Source organism: Eschrichtius robustus, chromosome 7 (assembly GCF_028021215.1).
Source record: "Eschrichtius robustus isolate mEscRob2 chromosome 7, mEscRob2.pri, whole genome shotgun sequence".
NCBI lineage: Eukaryota > Metazoa > Chordata > Mammalia > Artiodactyla > Eschrichtiidae > Eschrichtius > Eschrichtius robustus.
Genome location: NC_090830.1, coordinates 128110918 through 128128627, shown reverse-complemented (window position 1 = coordinate 128128627; position 17710 = coordinate 128110918). Strand labels below are relative to the sequence as shown.

The following is a 17710-nucleotide window of genomic DNA, read 5'->3' as shown; positions in this document are numbered from 1 at the left end:
TATTGAGCTTTTAGATCTGTGGGTTGAAATTTTTCAGAAGATTTCAGCCATTATTTCTTCAGATATTTTTCTGTCCCAGTCTCATCTTTTTCTCGTTTTCTGGGGCTCAAATCACATGATTGTAGACTAATTATTATTGTTCTCAGATGATTGAGGGTTTTTTTTTCCATTTTATTTTTTAGTTCTAGATTTTTTCATTTGGTTCTTTTTCTTTGTTTCCATTTTTCTGATGATAGTCCTCATCTTTTCTTTTAAAATTGTAAATTTTGGAATTGCTTTTTAACGCCCTTGTCTGATAATTCCAATATCCAGGTTGTCCCTGGGTTGTTGTTGTTTTTTCTATTGGTACTGTTTTTAATCCTGCTTATAGGCCATACTTTCCTGCTTCTTCACATAATTAATCATGTGTTATGATTACTTATGCTGGTACACAACACTGTTGAAAGTTTACTTTTGTCTTCAAGAATGTTGAATTTTGTTCTGGCAGGCAGGTAATTTAAGTGGATCACTTTGATCATGTCAAGGCTTGGTTTTGGGATTTGTTAAGGTAGGTATGAGTGTCACTTACAGTGTAGGATGTACTCCTTACTTGCGAGATGTGCTATTTCCGGGTCTCACCTAAGTGCTCGTGATTCTCAGCAGGGTCCAGTTCTAGTATTGTACAACTTCCAGAATCTCTGCTAAGCTCCCAACCAAGCAGCAGCTGTTCTCTCCCAGGGCCCTATCTGCAGCTCCTTCCTCTCTAACTGTTCTGCAAATTCCAGTTGCTTCAGTAGCCCTGAGCTATGTGCTCTGTTTTCTCTACCAGCAAGAGCAGAACCTCCACTTCCCTTTGCTGCAATTTGGAATATGCCCCTGAGAGAGCTGGGGACAATGTGGAGTTTACCTGTGGTGTTTCTTCTCATTCAAGGATCATAACCTTATGTTCCTTGTTGTCCAAAGTCTGAAAACAGTTGCTTCATGCCTTTTGTCCAGTTTTACAGGTTTTTTGTTTTTTTAATTGAAGTATAGTTGATTTACAATATTGTGTTAGTTTCAGGTATACAGCAAAGTGATTCAGTTATACATATATATATATGTATTCTTTTTTAAAGTTTCTTTTCCAGTATAGTTTATTTCAAGACATTGAATATATTTCCCTGTGCTAAGCAGTAAATTCTTGTCGTTTATCTATTTTATATATGGTAGTGTGCATCTGTCTGTCCCATACTCCCAATTTATCCCTCCCCTGCCAGCCCCTACCCTTCGCCTTTGGTAACCATGAGTTTGTTTTCTATGTCTGTGAGTCTGTTTCTATTTTATAAATAAGTTCGTTTGTACTATTTTTTTATATCTCACATGTAAGTGGTATCATATAATATTTGTCTTTCTCTGTCCGACTTACTTCACTTAATGTGATAATCTCTGGGTCCATCCATGTTGCTGCAGATGGCATTATTTCATTCTTTTTCATGGCTGAGTAATATCCCAGTGTGTGTGTGTGTGTGTGTGTGTGTGTGTGTGTGTATACACACCACATCTTTATCCATTCATCTGTTGATGGACATTTAGGTTGCTTCCATGGCTTGGCTATTGTTACTAGTGCTGCTTTGAACATTGGGGTGCATGTATCTTTTCAAATTAGAGCTTTTGTCTTTTCTGTATATATGCCCAGGAGTCAGATTGCTGGATCATAATGGTAACTCTATTTTTAGTTTTTTAAGGAGCCTCCATTCTGTTTTCCATAGGGGCTGCACCAATTTACATTCCCACCAACAGTGTAGGAGGGTTCCCTTTTCTCCACACTCTCTCCAGCATTTATTATTTGTAGACTTTTTTAGTATATGTGCTGCCGAAGCGAGCACTATTTGTAGACTTTTTGATGATGGCCATTCTGACCAGTGTGAAGTGATTATACCTCATTGTAGTTTTGATTTACATTTCTCTAATAATTAGCGATGTTGAGCATCTTTTCATGTGCCTGTTGGCCTTCTATATTCCGTCTTTGGAGAAGTGTTTGTTTAGAACTTCTGCCCATTTTTTGATTGGGTTGTTTGTTTTTTTCTTATTGAGTTGTATGAGCTGTTTGTATATTTTGGAAAATAAGCCCTTGTAGGTCTCATCTTTTGCAAATATTTTCTCCCAGTCCATAGGTTGTCTTTTCATTTTATTTATGGTTCCTTTTCTGTGTGAAAGCTTGTAAGTTTGATTAGGTCCCATTTGTTTATTTTTGCTTTTATTTCTATTGCCTTGGGAGATCAGTTTTACAGTTCTTTACAGCAAGGTAGGGGGCATAAGTTTGAGCTGTTAATTCTTATGACCCAAACTGGAAGTTCAACCTTCTTTTATTAAAAAGAAATTTTTGTTATTCTGGGTTTTTTAAAAAAATTGAGGTGTGGTTGATTTACAATAGTGTTTTAATTTCAGGTGTACAACATAGTGATTCAAAATTTTGATAGATTATACTCCATATTTATTATAAAATATTGGCTGTATTCCCTGTGTTATACAACAGGGGTCCCCAACCCCTGGGCCGTGGCCTGTTAGGAACTGGGCCGCACAGCAGGAGGTGAGCGGCGGGTGAGCGAGGGAAACTTCATTTTGCCGCTCCCCATCGCTCTCATTACCGCCTGAACCATCCCCTCCATACACACACACCCGTCCGGGAAAAGTTGTCTTCCATGAAACTGGTCCCTGGTGCCAGAAGGGTTGGGGACTGCTGCTATACAATATATCCTTATAGCTTATTTATTGTATACATCAACCTTCTTTTAAAAATACATTTTTATTTTAACCAAACTGCCAAAGTAATAGTCTTTTATTAGTCACCTAGGTAGGGTAACTTAACGATATCCCCCAGTTCATGAAAATCTTTCCTTAACCTTTCATTTAACGCCTATGTTAATACAAACCAAGCTCGAGTCAGCCCTTCAACGTCCTACACTCCCAGTCGTCACAAGAGGAGTTATGAAGATGATGAAGATATGGACCTACAGCCGAATAAACAGAAAGAGCAGCATGCGGGTGCCAGACAAGCAGGTAGTGTGTGCCATTGGGCTTTTGGTAGACTTCTGGTCTCTTGCAGTAGATTCTTATTCAGAATTAATTGTTGTATAATGTAGCTCTAGATTTAGGAGCTGGCAGTGATTTGACAACTTTGCTTTGAGGTTTATCAGAATTATAGACAGTTTTGAGAGTTTGAACAGTTACTCTTTGGTCAGACTGTGCTTCATAATTGAGCAGTTAGGCATCACTTAGTGAGAAGTGGCTACTCTACTGTCAGTTGTTAAGGGTCTCAATTTGGGTAGCTGGAAAAGGTCTTTTATCTTTCTTCATATTTTTTTTTAATCTCAGCTTTTAAGTAATATGAAGTACTCTACTGTAAAAGTGACTTATTTATATCTGAAACATCCTTATTTTCTTTTTGGAATAGTGATGCTTTAATTAGTAAGACTGAAAACACTGGAGGAAAAATGTGTAATTGTAGTATACTGGATTTCTTACTCCTAAACTTCAAAGCAAATAACCCTTAGAATAGTCACAGTTCTGATTGTTCTATTTATGTAAGTTTGTAGTGGTTTATGTATTAAAATTGATTAAAACACAATTCTGATTAAAACAAGGAGACCAAAAGTTGAAATTTTCTAAGAGAATCAGAGAATTTCAAAATTGGTATATATCATTATTGATTTCGCCAATCACAGTTATTATGAGCACTGAATTCCTTCATATGGCAGGTAGATAAGTTTGTCTTTATTTCTCCTTTTGTGTCCAGTCATTTCTCTTTAGCATCTTTAATCCAAGGACAAGTTAAAGGCAGAGGAGGTAAAAACAAATTAGTCTAGTTAATTTGAATGTGAAGGATGGGTTGAGAGGGCAAATATAACAATCAATGGTAAACAAAGATTTACTACTGAATTTCATTTAATCATATATTATTCTACTTTATAAGTTCATACTACCATATTTCTTTAATGCTAAGGCATATTTTAATGTTTTTAAAATTGGAATGTTTTATAGTAAATGTATACAAATGTGATAGTGTTCTTTTTCTCCACTCACCCCCCAAATGTTTATTAAATTTAACGGTGTATCATAACAATAAATAACATATTAGAATCCAAGACATATGGTAATTCTCTTATCTGTTGATGCTTCTTTCTATTTCTTGCCCCTTTTGTTTGAATATCATACTTTTCAGGGCTTTTGAATACATTTGAATGCATTATTTATGTAAAGTTTACCTTGTTTGTTGGTTTCTAGGCAATCTCTCAGGCTGTATATATATTTTAAGCTGTTTTGGAGATAAGTGTAGAATCACATGCAGTTGTAAAACATAAGAGAGATCCTGTATATACTTGATCCAGTTTCATCTGGGTCAACATCTTGCATAATTAATAGTAGAATATCATAACCAGGAAATGGATATTGATATAGTCCATAGACCTTATTCAGAATTCACATTTTTACATGCAGTTATTTTTGTGCATGTGTATGTATTTAGTTCTATGCAGTTTCATCACATGTGTAGATTCATGTGACTACTACCACAGTCAGGATACAGAACAGTTCATTACCTGGATCTCTCATGTTGCCCTTTTATAATCATACCCACCTCTCCTGCCTCTCTACCTCCCCGCTGGCAACCACTAATTTGTTCTTCATCCCTATAATTTTGTCATTTTAAGAATGTTACATAAATGGAATCATGTAGTATATAGACTTTGTAGATTGGCTTTTTTCATTCAGCAAAATTCCCTTGAGATCCATTCAAGTTGTTGCTTATATCAATATTTTATTCCTTTTTATTGCTGAGCAATATTGTGTGGTATGGGAAGCTATATTTTAATTCTAACTAGTTATCAGCCCTAAACTGTGACTACTTTAGGGATAGAGGCTATCTTTGAATGATCTTTTGTATCCCCAGCAACTAGTCTGATTCCTGGTACATAGTGGACATTAATAGATGTTTGGTAAATGAGTTTATTGCTATATGGTTTTATTCTACTTAATAAGTAGAAAGAAGTATGTTCTACAAAGGTGTTTTTGTTGTCAGTAGACCCATGTACTCCTTGGGTCAAAGATGTCAAGTAACCATGTTAAGTATTAACTTCTAAAGTTACTTAGATGAGATTTGATTGGGGGGGGAATTTGTTGCCATTTTATTGCAGGGGGAAAGTGATTACACTTTCAGATCTTCATAATAATCTTTGTTCTCTTGATAGGTCAAAGGGGTTCTAGTATGTGTTATTTCCTTAAAAACTGTAACAACTTGAAGTTTGCAAGCTCAGAAGCATCATTTCTATCAAATTCAAAAGGCTGTTTAGGAATGTTCTTTATTTCCAGGAAGCCTTAGCAATGACGATGTGCAATGCTGTCCCTTTGAATTTAGGGAGTGTTGGTGGTCTTCAGTGGTGTGGAGAACCAAAACGTTTAGAAACAGAAGCTTCTTCTGGACAACAGCTGAACTCGCTAAACCTCTCTTCTCCTTTTGATCTGAATTTTCCACTGCCAGGAGAGAAGGGTCCTGCATGCCTCGTGAAGGTAATAAAATCTTTCATAGACCTGATGCTGACAAAGATGTGTTAAGTGTCTCAGAAATTAAAACAGAAAACTCTTAGCATTTGTATTAGCAAGTTTTCTCTTGCTGCTGTAACAAATCACCACAAACTTCACGGCTTGAAACAACAAAATTTATCATTTTGCAGGCTTTAGGCCAGAAGTCCAACATGGATCTCACTGGGGGTAAAATTCAGGTGACAGCAAGACTGGTTCCTCTCTGGAGGCTTTAGGGGGGGAATCTTGTTTTCTTGCCTTTTCCAGCTTTTGGAGGCTGCCATTATTCCTTGGCTTGTGGCCCCTTCCTCCATCTTCCAAGTCAGCAGTAATGTAGCCCTCTGACCGTTTCTTCATAGTCACATCTCCCTCTGACCATAGGTAGGAGAGATTCTCCAATTTTAAGGACATGTATGATTGAATTGAGCCCACCCATGCAATCCAGAATAATCTCCCCATCTTAGGGTCCTTAATTTATACAAGTTCCTTTTACATGTAAGGTAACATACTCAAGGATTCCAGTGATTAAGATGTGGATATTGGTCGGAGTGGTGGGGGGACATTTTTTTGCCTGCCACAGCATTGTTTACAAAAAATGGATATTTCAGATAGATGTGGAACTACTTTTAAATTAATACCTATTTCCTTCCTATATCATTTCTAACTTACTAATATCTGCTTTATTTTTTAATTAATTAATTAATTTATTTATTTATTGGCTGCGTCGGGTCTTAGTCGCGCGGGATCTTTGTTGCGGTGCGCTGGCCTCTCTCTAGTTGAGACGCGCAGGCTATGTAGTTGCAGCACGGGCGTAGTTGCCCCACCACATGTGGGATCTTAGTTCCTGGACCAGGGATCGAACCTGCGTACCTTGCATTGGAAGGCGGATTCTTAACCACTGGACCACCAGGGAAGTCCCTATCTGCTTTATTTTCATCATTCTTCCTTTTCTTATCAAAAGCCATTTGTCACTTAGATTTAAAATAAGGTAGAAGGAAAAAAATCTGTTAATAGTTTGTTCCCCTATTCTGCTCATTCTGATTTTTTAATCATGAGAGGTGAACAAGTGATACAAGTTTCAGAAATGATCATTGAGAATTTCTGTTCTTAGTTGTTGTGGTTTAAACTTAAATGGCACTTCAGTTATGTAGCACAGGAGCAAGAATTAGCACGTTTTTCCCTCCATGCTTCTCTTAGGTCTCACCAGTAGGAGGCTTTGACAGTTTCTAATATCCATCATGATAGACAGCTTTGAAAGTTTGGCTCTTTACTGTGAGAAACCTCATGGCCATTCTAAGTTTGTGTTAATCCTCCTAACACTGCATAGCTTGTGAGTAAGTCCAAACTTAATAATCGTGGGTTCTTCCCTTCTCTTGATGTAGTTAATAGATTTTGAGATAATGCATGTTTCTAGTTTTAGTTGACCATCATCCTTGGGAGAAAGCCTTTTCTCTGAATGTAGTGGGGAAACAGACACTGGCCAGGAGTCAGGAGGTCCCATGTTTTAGTTGTTAACTTATTTGCTCATTGCAGAGTGACTTCAGGTAAGTGCTTTACCTCTCTTGATCTCAATTTATCAAATAAAGGAGTTGCTTTGAGGTTCATTTTCTGATTTAAAATGCTAAGATATTATGATTACTTGAACTTTAAGACTAATATTGTATGCTTTTTTGGTGTTATTTAGTCCTAACAATGTGATTTTGTGTGGCCTCTTGTTAGGTCTATGAAGACTGGGATTGTTTTAAAGTAAATGATGTTCTTGAGTTATATGGCATACTGTCTGTGGATCCCGTGCTAAGTATACTGAATAATGATGAAAGGTGAGTCTGTTTTGACATAATTACCCTCCAACTTTTCTGAAAGTTTGAAATTCTAAAGAACTCCCTTTCTCCCTTCACCCAAATTTACAAGTTGTTAACACTTAAGCTCCATTTGCTTATTTTTATATACACGCATTTTTATATATACGTACACTTTTTGGAAACACTTGAGAGTAAGTTACGTATGTCATATCCTAAATACTTGTTGCATTCATATTTCCTAAGAACAAAGACCTCCTCGTATATAATCAGAGTATAGCTACAAAGTTTGGAAATTTGTGGTGAATACACAATACACTGACCACAGACCACACTAAATTTCACTAATTGTCTCATTGCTGTTCTTTCTGACAGTCATTTTCTTGGTCCAGGATCCTTAGGGTCACTCGTTGCATTAACCTGGAGCAGTCTCCAGCTCTTTGTTGTCCTTCAAGGCCTTGACAACTTTTTCTGTTCTTTCAGCTTATACAACAAAAAATTCATTTCTCACAGCTATGGAAGCTGGGAAATCCAAGGTTAAGACGCCAGTGTCTAGTGAGGGCCTTTTTCCTGGTTTGCAGATGGTTGTCTTCTTGCTGTGTCCTCACATGGCAGAGCAGAACCTTGACACTCTTCAGGTGTCTTCAAGGATGTCTCTCAGTTTAGGTTTGTCTGATGTTTCCGTGTGATTAGATTCTGGTTATACATTTCGGGCAGGAAACTACAAAGTGATGTATCCTTCCCAGTGTATCACACCAGCAGGTACAGTATCCCCTTACTGGTGAAGTTCTTTTTGATCTCTTGGTTACTTGTGGTACACACGTACATCAGTCTTTATATTATTTACAAGTCGGTATATCAGAAACCATGAGCTCACACTGTCTTCCTGGTTCCAGTTCAGTTCAGCTCCACAACTCGGTGTCATCCTAGTCTTCCTCCTTTCCGTATTTGTAATTCCCTTTTCTAACAGAAACTTGACTCCCATTATCCTTAGTATATTCTTTTGCTCAGGTTAAGGTGGTGTCTACCAGGTTTCTGTACTGTAAAGTTACTATTTTTCACTTTGTAGTTAACAGGTAATTTAGAGGGAGATACTTCAAGACCATATAATTTCCAGTTTCTCATTTAACTTTCACCCACTTATTTTAGCATTCATTGATGATTCTTGTTAGACTCAATTGTTACTCTGATGGTGATTTTCTGTTCAGTCATTCCTTCTACATTTATTCATTGGCATTCTACTGTAAGATTTCTGTCCTATTTATTCGTTCAAGTAATTTTTGTTTATGTTAGTGTGGACGTTAATCTGTTACTTATTTTGAGGCTCAAATTTTCCCATATTTGGCTACTGGGAGCCACTTTAAGCAGGCTCTGGGTCCTTATTTTTTTAAAATTATTATTTAAGACCTTATAACTGGTGCTTGCAGTTTGTTGACTTTTTTGAAAAAATCAAGCTGTAAACTTTTATTACAAATTAAAAATGAGGTTCTTAAGAAATCTCAACTTGACCAGATATGAAACAATTTAAAAACCTTTAAAGGTGTATTGAGAAAAACCAGGCTTTTTCTTTTTTTTTTTTTTTTTTAAACACGTTTGTCATTACCAAAAAGAGCCGTCTTTTGGTAAAAATAATAAAAAACCCTTGCTGCTTAGATAATGCAGATAGTTCTGGTTATGTGGGCAACAGGCAAAAAGCAAGCACTTAGGTCTTCAGCTCCAATCTTTTGTTCATTTCTTATTGCTGGAATTTCATATTCATTTCTTCTTGTTGGATGACTAAACCGGGTGATGGTAGAGATGGTAAGCCGGCATTTTCTCAGCCCCGCCCTGCTCAGCCTCGGGAGTGGGTGAATGCTTAGCTGGTGGATTGGCTGCTTTTGTCTCTTTGCCATCTTGTGGTTTAGGGTTTTCTGGGCGTCCGCGTCGGTAATTGAAGTTGCCGCGGTACCGATGTCGAGGTGGCTGCTGACGTTGGGTCTCATCTCCTTGATTTTCCTTATCTTCTTCGTTGTCGTCCTCTTTGGGCGTCTTTGGCGAGGAGGGCACATTCTGTCTCGCTCCTCTACCTTGTTCTCCTGCACCCTGATTGTCAGCACCCTCCATCACTTCTCTCTGCACAGGAGGGTTGGAATGCTGTGGTCGACGCCCACAGGGTCTCCGCGTGCAGTAAGGTGGGCACCTTCGCCTGCGGTAGGGCCGGCGCTGTCGGGCCTGGCCTTCGGGAGCACTCTCTGATCCCTCATTCTTTTCCCCACTCTCACTGTTCTGGTAATTCTGCGGGGGATTGCGTGGAGGACCCCTGCAACGTGGATAGTGTCTATGATGGTTACGGTCTGCTGCATATTTACTGCCTTGCGCTGGAACTCCCCCAGGGCCTGTAACATTTGCTGCCTGCGCACCCTTTTCTCCTTCAGCAACATCGAACTCCACAGTCTCTCCATCTGCTGCACCGCGAAGGTACTTCCTGGGGTTCTTCTTTACAGCAGCCTGGTGTACGAATACATGTTCCTTGGTGTCATTCCTCTTGATGAAACCATATCTGTTTTTTACATTGAACCATTTTACTGTCCCCAGAGTCTTTGCTGCAATGACCTTCTTGTCCCCGCCGGCAGGCGGCGCTGACGTGAGGCCGCCGGGGCCGCCGCGCCCTGCGCCAATGCCAGTCCTGCCCATGCCTGTCGTGCCGGGCTTGGCGGCGGCGGCAGTGAGGGCGGGGGCTTGGGCGGCGGGCGGCTGCTGGGTCTCAGCCTCGCTGCTCATGGTTGCGGCAATGGTGAGTGGGGCCGGCAGTGGCAGTGGGGCTGCTCGGGGCTCTCCGGGGTCCGCTCCCGCTCCCGATAGGACTCTGGGTTCTTTTTGACATGACCTTATCTTACCATTTTTGAACATATATTTTCTGATGCATTAAGCTGTTTCAGCCTCATCTTGTACTTCCCATGCTTCAGCCTCAGTATCAGCCCTTTTTCCAAGGAGCACCTGTTCCTTTTAGTGAGGAATTTTATTTAAAAAATCAGGATTTGAGTACCGGTATGCTCATTGGTACTGAGTTGGCATTGCTTCTATGCCGTTTCAGCAGAGCTAGGAAATAAATATATATGTACTCACACACGCACACGTTTATATACACACATCTACATATATTTTTATATTATTTACAATATCAGAAACCATGAGCTCACAGTCTTCCTAGTTGCAGTTCAGTTCAGCTCCACAACTCGGTGTCATCCTACTCTTCCTCCTTTCCATATTTGTAATTCCCTTTTCTAACAGAAAGAAACTCGACTCCCAGTATCCTCAATATATTCCTTTGCTCAATTCTATGATATAGTAGAGTCCCCCTTACTTTGGTTTTGCTTTCCATGGTTTCAGTTACCTACAGTCAACCACTGTCTGAAAATATTAACTGGGAAATTCCAGAAATAAACAATAAGTTTTAAATTGCATACCTTTCTTAGTAGCGTGATGAAATCTCAAGTTGTCCCACTCCATCCTGCCCAGGACGTGAATCATCCCTTTGTCCAGGGTATGCCATCCGTTAGTCACTTAGTAGCCATCTCAGTTATCAGATCGATTTTCCAGGTATCACAGTGCCTGTATTCAAGTAACCCTTATTTTACTTAATAATGGCCCCAAAGCACAAGAGTAGTGATCCTGGCAATTTGAGTATGCCAAAGAAAAGCTGTAAAGTGCTTTATTTTAAAGTGAAAAGGTAAAATTTTTTGACTTACACGGAAAGAAAAAAAAATCGTATGCTGAGGTTGTTAAGATCTACAGTAAGAACAGTAGAAGATTATGTGAAATTGTTGAGAAGGAAAAAGAAATTAGTGCTAGTTTCGCTTTTGCATCTCAACCTGCAAAAGTTAACAGTCACGGTATGTGATAAGTGCTTAGTTAAGATGGAAAAGGCATTAAATTTGTACAATAAGATATTTTGAGAGAGAGAAACCACATTCACATAGCTTTTATTACAGTATATCATTATAATTGTTCTATTTTTATTGTTAGTTATCATGGTTAATCTCTTACTGTGCCTAATTTGTAAATTAAACTTTATCATAGGAATGTGTATATAGGAAAAGACATTATATATGAGGCTCAGTACTATCCACAGTTTCAGGCATCCACTAGGGGTTTTGGAATGTATTCCTTGCTGATAAGAGGAGACTGCTGTGCAGAGAAGGTAATTTCAGAATCGATAACCCGTACCACTGCAAAAAACAAACCTAGTAACTTGAGTTCATTATTTGTTTCCAAATCTTTTTATTTTAGAATGAGAGTGTATATATAGTCAGCTGTGTTCCAGAGTGACTTGGGTGACTTCCTCCCACTTCAGTGCTGTGCTAGTTGTTATTCATTATACATAGTTAGGTTCATTTGTTTCCATTGTGTTTCACTGCAGAGTTTTCCCTCTGTCCTTACTGGTTTCTGTACTTAAAGATAAGTATAGAAAACGTGGAAATTGTTGCAAAATCAAAACTGTATAAAAAGAATGTAGGAATGTCATTCCCCACTACCCTCATCTCCTCTACCCTGCTCCCACCCATGCTCTGTAGGGCAGGAGAGCGAGGCTTCATCTGCCACTCCGCATTGCTTGCGTTACCACCTGGACCACCCCCCCCAACCCCTGCACCCTCCACTCGCCCGCCCATCCGTGGGAAAATTGTCTTCCATGAAACTGGTCCCTGGTGCCAAAAAGGCTGGGGACTGCTGCTGTAGGGAACCAGCCTCAGTTCTGCTTTTATCCTTCCTGTATCTCTTTTTTGCAAAAACAGATACATATATATTTTTTTCCTCACTTACCTTTATATAAAAGGGGGGCATGGTATATGTGCTCTTTTACATATTTTTTCCCCTCACTTAATATATTCTGAAAATCCAGATCATCCTCATTCTTTTTTATTTTGCTTTGAGGTTGGCAAAAGAAAGGAATTATATTCTGCCCCTACAGTAGAGTTTTTTGTTAAATATTGGACATTCATCTTGGTTTTCCATAGGAAGAACTTATTTTTTCACACTTAAAAAATGATGCAAAACAGACATTTTAAACAACTTTAAATAAACTTAAATAACAGTTCCATAATAATGGCATACAAAATTGCTTGTCTTGGCTGTTTCTGGTTATGGTGAATTTCCTGCTTGAGTTACTTCATTTATGGAGGCATTTTAGTACACAGACTGAGCCAGATGGCCTGGGTTGGGATCCTGGTTTGGCCACTTACTGGCTTTGTGACCTTAGACTTAACTTCTACAGTGGCTTGGTTTCCTCATTATACATGAGGGTGGTTGTGAGGTTTTAATGAATTTGTGTGTGCAAAGCGAAGAACATTGCCCAGCACGTGGTACACACTATATAAAGGTTGTTGGTATCATTCTTGTATTTAAGGAAGATGGTGATATGAATTGATTACTCTCTAGCGTCAGTCTGTAAAGTCTAAAAACATTTTAGTCATTTGTTTCAATCATCTCACAATAAATCTATCATCTGCTAATTTATCTAGCAAATCTGAAAAACTCACTTCCTTTTCACTGCTTGTCTATTCACTCTTCAAGAGAGGTATCATGTAAGAATAAAATTTAGGAAGAAAAATTAGCAAGAGAGATGAATGGATTCTTCACACTGAATAGTAGACACCTGATGGCTTTTAAGGAAGAGACCCCCATTTTTGAGACATGCGATGAAGTATTTGATGTCCCAGCTAATAGCTTAAGAAAGGGTGTCTGCATTTTGAAGTAACTTGATGAGTGATATGCTATATCCCATTTGTTGCAGTTACAGCACACTCAGTAAAAATGTTATTGATCTTGAAGAATAGAATAAATACATTATCTCATCATATGACCAAAGTAGCCTGAAATCTGTGATGTAACTGTTTACAAGGAAGAGGAGCATTTTCTGCTCTTTAAGGAGATGTGCAGGTGAAATTGTTCTTGGCTTGAGTTCTCATTTTATTTTCAGAGATGTGTGTTATTTTTACATCTATACAGCTGCCGCCTCTGTGAACTGAAGCTCTGTCATCTCTCCGCAGGGATGCCTCTTCGCTGCTAGATCCAATGGAATGCACAGACACAGCCGAAGAACAGAGAGTGCACAGTCCTCCTGCCTCCTTAGTGCCAAGAATCCATGTGGTTTTAGCCCAGAAGTTGCAGCACATCAACCCTTTACTGCCTGCTTGCCTTAACAAGGAGGAGAGCAAAACCTGTAAGTGTAAGTGCTGAAGCCTCGTGGCCCAGAGACTTACCCAGCATGTGAGAGCTGCGTGGTGGAGCGGTCAGTCAGGTTCTCGGTCGTCAGAATAAATTTCTCCAGCGGTCACCATTTCTTTGCCCCATTTTCCTTTGTGTTAATTCTCTTCATTAAAATGAGGCCCCCCCCAAAAGGTATACACGCTGTCTTATTTTGACAACTGGCATCACTTACTGACCAATATTTTAAGTCCATACTAGTCATCTACTGATGTGCAGTGCTTTGTTCCAGTTACTTCTTAACCTAAGAGACACGAGAGGAACTGGTTTGTGTTCTGAATCTGGTCTCCCTTCTCTCTCCAGTTGTTTCCAGTTTCATGTCTGAATTGTCTCCAGTCAGAGCAGAACTGCTTGGGTTCCTCACTCACGCCCTTTTGGGAGACAGTTTGGCTGCTGAATATCTTATATTACATCTCATTTCTACAGTGTAAGTACTCTGTTCCTGGTGGGAATTAAGGGAGTTTGGTGTTCTGTTGAGAGGGGAAAAGAACAGAAAGGTTTCTTTTTTTGTTTATTAGGCTTCATCACCAGATGGTTATTTGTTCAGTGTAACAGGTGTTATACCAAATCACAGAAATTCCTTTTTCAACTTTTCTCAGTGTCACATGTAGCATTTTGATTGTACCTCCTTAAATTTAAGAGCAAAAATCAGATAAAGAACCTGGCCAATGAGTAAAATGAGCTGTTTTATCCTTTTTGCATTCTGAATTCTCTGTTTATACATCCCAAGGCTCTGTGAGGTCCATTGGGTGTACATCTCACTTGTATCCGTGGACATGTGCCCCTCTCCCTTTCACTTCACTACAGCTCTTTGTTTTCTGATTTCAAAATAACATGTGTGCCTTCAACAAGTTCCAAGAGCATAAAGAAGAAAATTGAAATTGTCTGTAATCTCACCACTTAAAGATGATCTCAGTTAACAGATCTTGGTACCTGTTCATATCATCTTTTTTTGTTTACATATGTATCCATCCCTACTTAGATCTCAATTATACTCTAAACAGATCATTATCTTGCTTTTATCATTTGTGTTAAGCGTTTCCTATCATAATTCTTCTTGAACCTCTTAATGGCTGTGCAGTATTTCATTACAGACAGTTGTACTTTTTCCCTAAATGTTAGGTTTTCCTACTTTTTCTCTGTTTAAGTAATCCTCCACTAAACATCTTTGTACTACAAATCTTTCCTCAGGTAGGATTTGAGACAATAGTACATGATGGTTGAGAGCATAGACTCTGGAACCAAACTACCTGGGTTCAAATTCAGCTCTGTCACTTCCTGGCTATGTGAATGTGGGCGTGTTTCTTAAAATTTCTGTGTCTCAGGTTTCTCATCTGTAAAATGAAAATAATTATACCTACCTCAGAGTGTTTGGGAATTAAATGAGAAAGCATTTAAGTACTTAGAACAGTACCTGGCACGTGCCCAGCACTTAAATATTGGCTATTATTTTTATTGTTGTTTCTGATTAAAAAAACAACTGATCAGAGTGATCTGCTTTAATTTTAATGACAGTATTAAGCTAATTTTTCTTCGTTTGCTTTTTGATGGAGATCAGGAAATCACCTGTGTATCTTATTGGTTGATATCTTTTTTTTTCTAGATATACAAGAAGAGATGTTCTTCCACTAGGAAAATTTACGGTTAACTTGAGTGGGTGTCCACGGAATAGTACCTTCACGGAACACTTATATCGAATTATTCAACATCTAGTTCCAGCAGTAAGATCAATATAAATATGTATTATAAGCTTAAGTACGCTTTAAACGTCCATCTAATTGTCTTTCATTCAACCCAAATATTTAACTTTGAGATGTTAACAGACCTCATTAAGGGGAAACAAAGCCTGCCTAGTTTCATAATTTAAAATGTACTAACTCCTAAACATTTCACGTTTCCTTTATTGCCTTAGCACAGGCTTCTTCAAGTAACAACACAACTGTAGTGACTCCCTTAACATTGCACTCTCTGTTGATGCCAATTTGTTTGTACAATTTGGTATCCTTTGTGTGATTTAAAATCGTAAATCTAAGTAAACTCTAAATTATAGGAGCATAATTCTTTTAGTTGAGGTAATAACTTTATCTCTACTGCCCCAGTTTTAATTCCTGTTCGGAAAGTCAAGCTACATTTATTTGCCAGGACATCTGGAACGCAGTGTTTGTGTGGTAGTAAGATCTTGGGGACAGGGGAATAGCTTCCGATTAGTTGTGTGACTGGCAATGCCGATCACTTCTTACTTTGGAAATTTAAGAGGTTGAAACAGATCATTCATTTAACCAGTGTTTATTGAGTGTCTTCTGGGCTCTTAAGAAACAGCAGTGGGGCTTCCCTGGTGGCGCAGTGGTTAAGAATCTGCCTGCCAATGCAGAGGACACGGGTTCGAGCCCTGGTCTGGGAAGATCCCACATGCCGCGGAGCGACTAAGCCCGTGAGCCACAACCACTGAGCCTGCGCGTCTGGAGCCTGTGCTCCGCAACAAGAGAGGCCGCGATAGTGAGAGGCCCGCGCACCGTGATGAAGAGTGGCCTCTGCTCGCCGCAACTGGAGAAAGCCCTCGCACAGAAACGAAGACCCAACACAGCCAAAAAATAAATATAAATAAATTAATTAATTAAAAAAAAAAAAAAAAAAGAAAAGAAACAGCAGTGGACTAAACAGACCAACATTTCTCACTCTCCTTGACTCACTTTACACTGTTAAAAAGTTATTGAGAACTCAAAGAGATGTTTTTTGGGTTTTTATTATCAATTTACCATATTAGAAGTTAAAACTAAAAACATATTAAAATATTCATTGAAAATCAATTACATATGAACAGAAGTAAAATATTTTTGTAAAAAATAGCCATTTTTCCAAACAAAAAAATATTAGTGATAAAAGTGACATTGTTTTAAATTTTTGCCAGTCTCTCTAGTGTCTGGATTCATAGAAGACAGCTGGATTGTCATATCTGTTCCTGCATTCAGTCTATTGTAACATGATGTTTGGACTGAAGTATATGAAGGAATGCTGGCCTTACACAGATGAAAAAGTAGTTGGCAAAGGAAGGACTTTTAATGGCATTTTCAGATAACTGTAGATATTCTTCTGATACTAGACCAAAACTGTCCATATGGCATTTTCTTCAAGGATAGTCGTGTGAAATCTGTAATCTCATCAATGAACTTTTTATACTCTGCTATCGTAAATGCATTGGTCTGTCTTGCACATTGAATGGATCTTTTATCCATGTGTGATTTTGACCTCATGGACCCCATAAAAGGGTTTCAACAACTCCCTGGGAGTGCCCTGGACCACATTTTGAAAATTACTGAAGGGGTTTCAGCAACTCCCTGGGAGTGCCCTGGACCACGTTTTGTTGGTGGTGGAAGACCAACAAATAATAAATAACATATATAGTATGTCACTGAAGTGCCATGGAGAACAGTAAAGGCCCAGGGGAAGGGGATAGGGAGCGCTGGGGGGTGGGCCAGGGTGGAGTTGCTGACATGTACAGCGTGTTGGGGAAGCCCTCTCCAGGGTGGAGTTCAGGGAGAGATTTGATGCAAGCCCAGGATCAAGACACAGGGCCGTGTTGGGGAAAGTGTCTGTCCTGTGCAGGGAACAAGTTCAGGGTCTGAGCGCGGTGTGCTGGGCATGTTTGAGGAACGCCAGCCCGAGGGGCCGGTGTACTGCCATGGAATGAGTGCTGGGGAGGGAGCGTAGGACGTGAGGTCTGAGTGGCAGCCTAGGGCCACTCAAAGCTTGAGGCCAAGATTTAAGTAGCACATACTTGGGACATGAATTATATTTTTAAGTATGAAAGTGATATGAGGAAAGTACTCAAGGTTCTTGCATGGTAAGGTATTTCCATTTTGTTCTTTTTGTTCTACATCACTTTGTAGTGGTTTGTTTACTGTTTCATTTTTACCATATCCCACTCCCTTATATTACTCTTATGTTTGTGTCTAGCCAGCCCTGAACTGTTTCTAAACACTTGCCTTTTTAATATCTTACTTAGTTTTCGTAGCAGTGAGTGTGAGTGGCCTGCTTTTGCTTATATGGAGCTGCACCCTGCTCTATGCCACCTTTTGTTTTGACAGACTCTGTTTCTTTTGGGGTCATTTCCTTGTATCTATAATATGACCACC

The 17710-nt window shown here is 39.1% G+C and overlaps 1 protein-coding gene and 1 pseudogene across 2 annotated transcripts in view; one reads left to right on the top strand and one right to left on the bottom strand.

The window, feature by feature from the left end:
* Window positions 1-17710, top strand: part of MCMBP (minichromosome maintenance complex binding protein) — a 69443-nt gene that overhangs the window by 34743 nt on the left and 16990 nt on the right. The window contains exons 6-11 of one of the 2 annotated variants that reach the window (XM_068548667.1): window positions 2874-3018; window positions 5372-5523; window positions 7255-7355; window positions 13361-13533; window positions 13881-14004; window positions 15181-15298. In XM_068548667.1, the coding sequence (XP_068404768.1) occupies window positions 2874-3018; window positions 5372-5523; window positions 7255-7355; window positions 13361-13533; window positions 13881-14004; window positions 15181-15298 (813 nt within the window). Of the gene's footprint in view, window positions 1-2873; window positions 3019-5371; window positions 5524-7254; window positions 7356-13360; window positions 13540-13880; window positions 14005-15180; window positions 15299-17710 lie in introns of both variants that reach the window. The other variant, XM_068548666.1, reaches the window with a different exon arrangement.
* Window positions 9051-10124, bottom strand: LOC137767812 (Y-box-binding protein 1 pseudogene; annotated as a pseudogene).